This window comes from Phalaenopsis equestris, unplaced genomic scaffold, assembly GCF_001263595.1.
Source record: "Phalaenopsis equestris unplaced genomic scaffold, ASM126359v1 Scaffold210578, whole genome shotgun sequence".
Lineage (NCBI taxonomy): Eukaryota > Viridiplantae > Streptophyta > Magnoliopsida > Asparagales > Orchidaceae > Phalaenopsis > Phalaenopsis equestris.
Genome location: NW_018229656.1, coordinates 12,370 through 13,558, shown reverse-complemented (window position 1 = coordinate 13,558; position 1,189 = coordinate 12,370). Strand labels below are relative to the sequence as shown.

Here is a 1,189-nt window from a genome sequence, read left to right as displayed (position 1 = left end):
CCTTCCCTTCCCTTGCCAATAAAATATTATTATTTTATGTATAACATTATTTATATATATGTGTGTGTGTTGAATCCAAATCAGTCTTTCGACGGGGAGGGGGGAAGAGAGAGAGGATTGACCCGTCGGAGGGCAAATTGGCTCGGCGGCACATTTTATTCCATATAAGCTTGGGTTACAAGTGAAAGAGAATGGGAGCAGACTCCCAACATGAGGGGCAGAGAGGGACAACTTAAAGGAACCCATTTTACATGCCAAGGAGTCTTTTATTTATAAAGAAAAAGAGGAAGAGATGAAATTATATTTATGCTCTTCTGATAAGGAGGGTCATGATGGGTACTTCAGCCTTTTTCCTTCTCGAACTGGTCTTCCTGAATCTCTTTCTTATTGTTGGATTCGTCGGTATCGAGTGGTCGGCCCAAGTGGTCCAGTGGCAAATAAAGTATTGAAGTTTAGGTGTTAGTTATCTAAAGATGAAAGATCGAAGAATATGCTTATAAATAATTACCTTTTAGTCGTATATATATTTATAAAAATTGAGTGGTATGTAAGCAAATTTTCGATTTGAGAGGTGGTCGACTGTCAGCTGGAGCAGTGAAGCGACCGGCAGGAGCAACAAGGAAGCCAACCAGCTAGTGGGCGAGGTAGCATGATTTGGTGTTGTCTACGTAAATTTTTCACTTTTCAAGAGTTTGGTCGGACTTGGTGGTCAACCGTGATGGCGAGGCGGCCGCCCAGTGGATGGTCGGCCCGAGGGGAAGGTTATTAGCTAGAAGGCGACCAGCCAGCGAGCGAGATAGCAGACTAGAGGGTGACCAACAAGGTTTGGGTGGTAATTATGTAAATCTACCATCTTATAAGAGCTAACCAGCCATGGTGGCCGGCCAGTGGATGGTAGGCCAGAGTGGGAAGCGGTAGCCAGTGTTTGGCCAACCAACGGGTTAGGTGGTCGACCAAAGGCTGGCCGACAAGTTTTGGTGCTATTTTATGTAAATCTTTTATTTTTTAAGAGTTGGTCCATGGTAGCCGGTCGGATTTGCGAGGCGGCAGACCAGGGTGGGTGGCGGTCGGTCAGTGGGCAGTTGGCCGACGGGTGAGGTGGCCGGCCAAAGGGAGGTCGTCAGATTTTGGTGGTGCACAACACATAGAAATGTATGTATGTATGTATGTATGTATGTATATATATATA

General features: G+C 45.4%; 1 protein-coding gene across 2 annotated transcripts in view; it reads right to left on the bottom strand.

Moving 5' to 3' along the window:
- Positions 1-60: 60 nt before the first annotated feature.
- LOC110036767 (cysteine-rich receptor-like protein kinase 25) overlaps positions 61-1,189 on the bottom strand; it is a 2,051-nt gene continuing 922 nt past the window's right edge. For both annotated transcript variants that reach the window (XM_020741293.1, XM_020741294.1), the window contains exon 4: positions 61-379. In XM_020741293.1, coding sequence (XP_020596952.1) covers positions 342-379 — 38 coding nt within the window. In that variant the 3' untranslated portion in view covers positions 61-341. The remainder of the gene's footprint in view (positions 380-1,189) is intronic.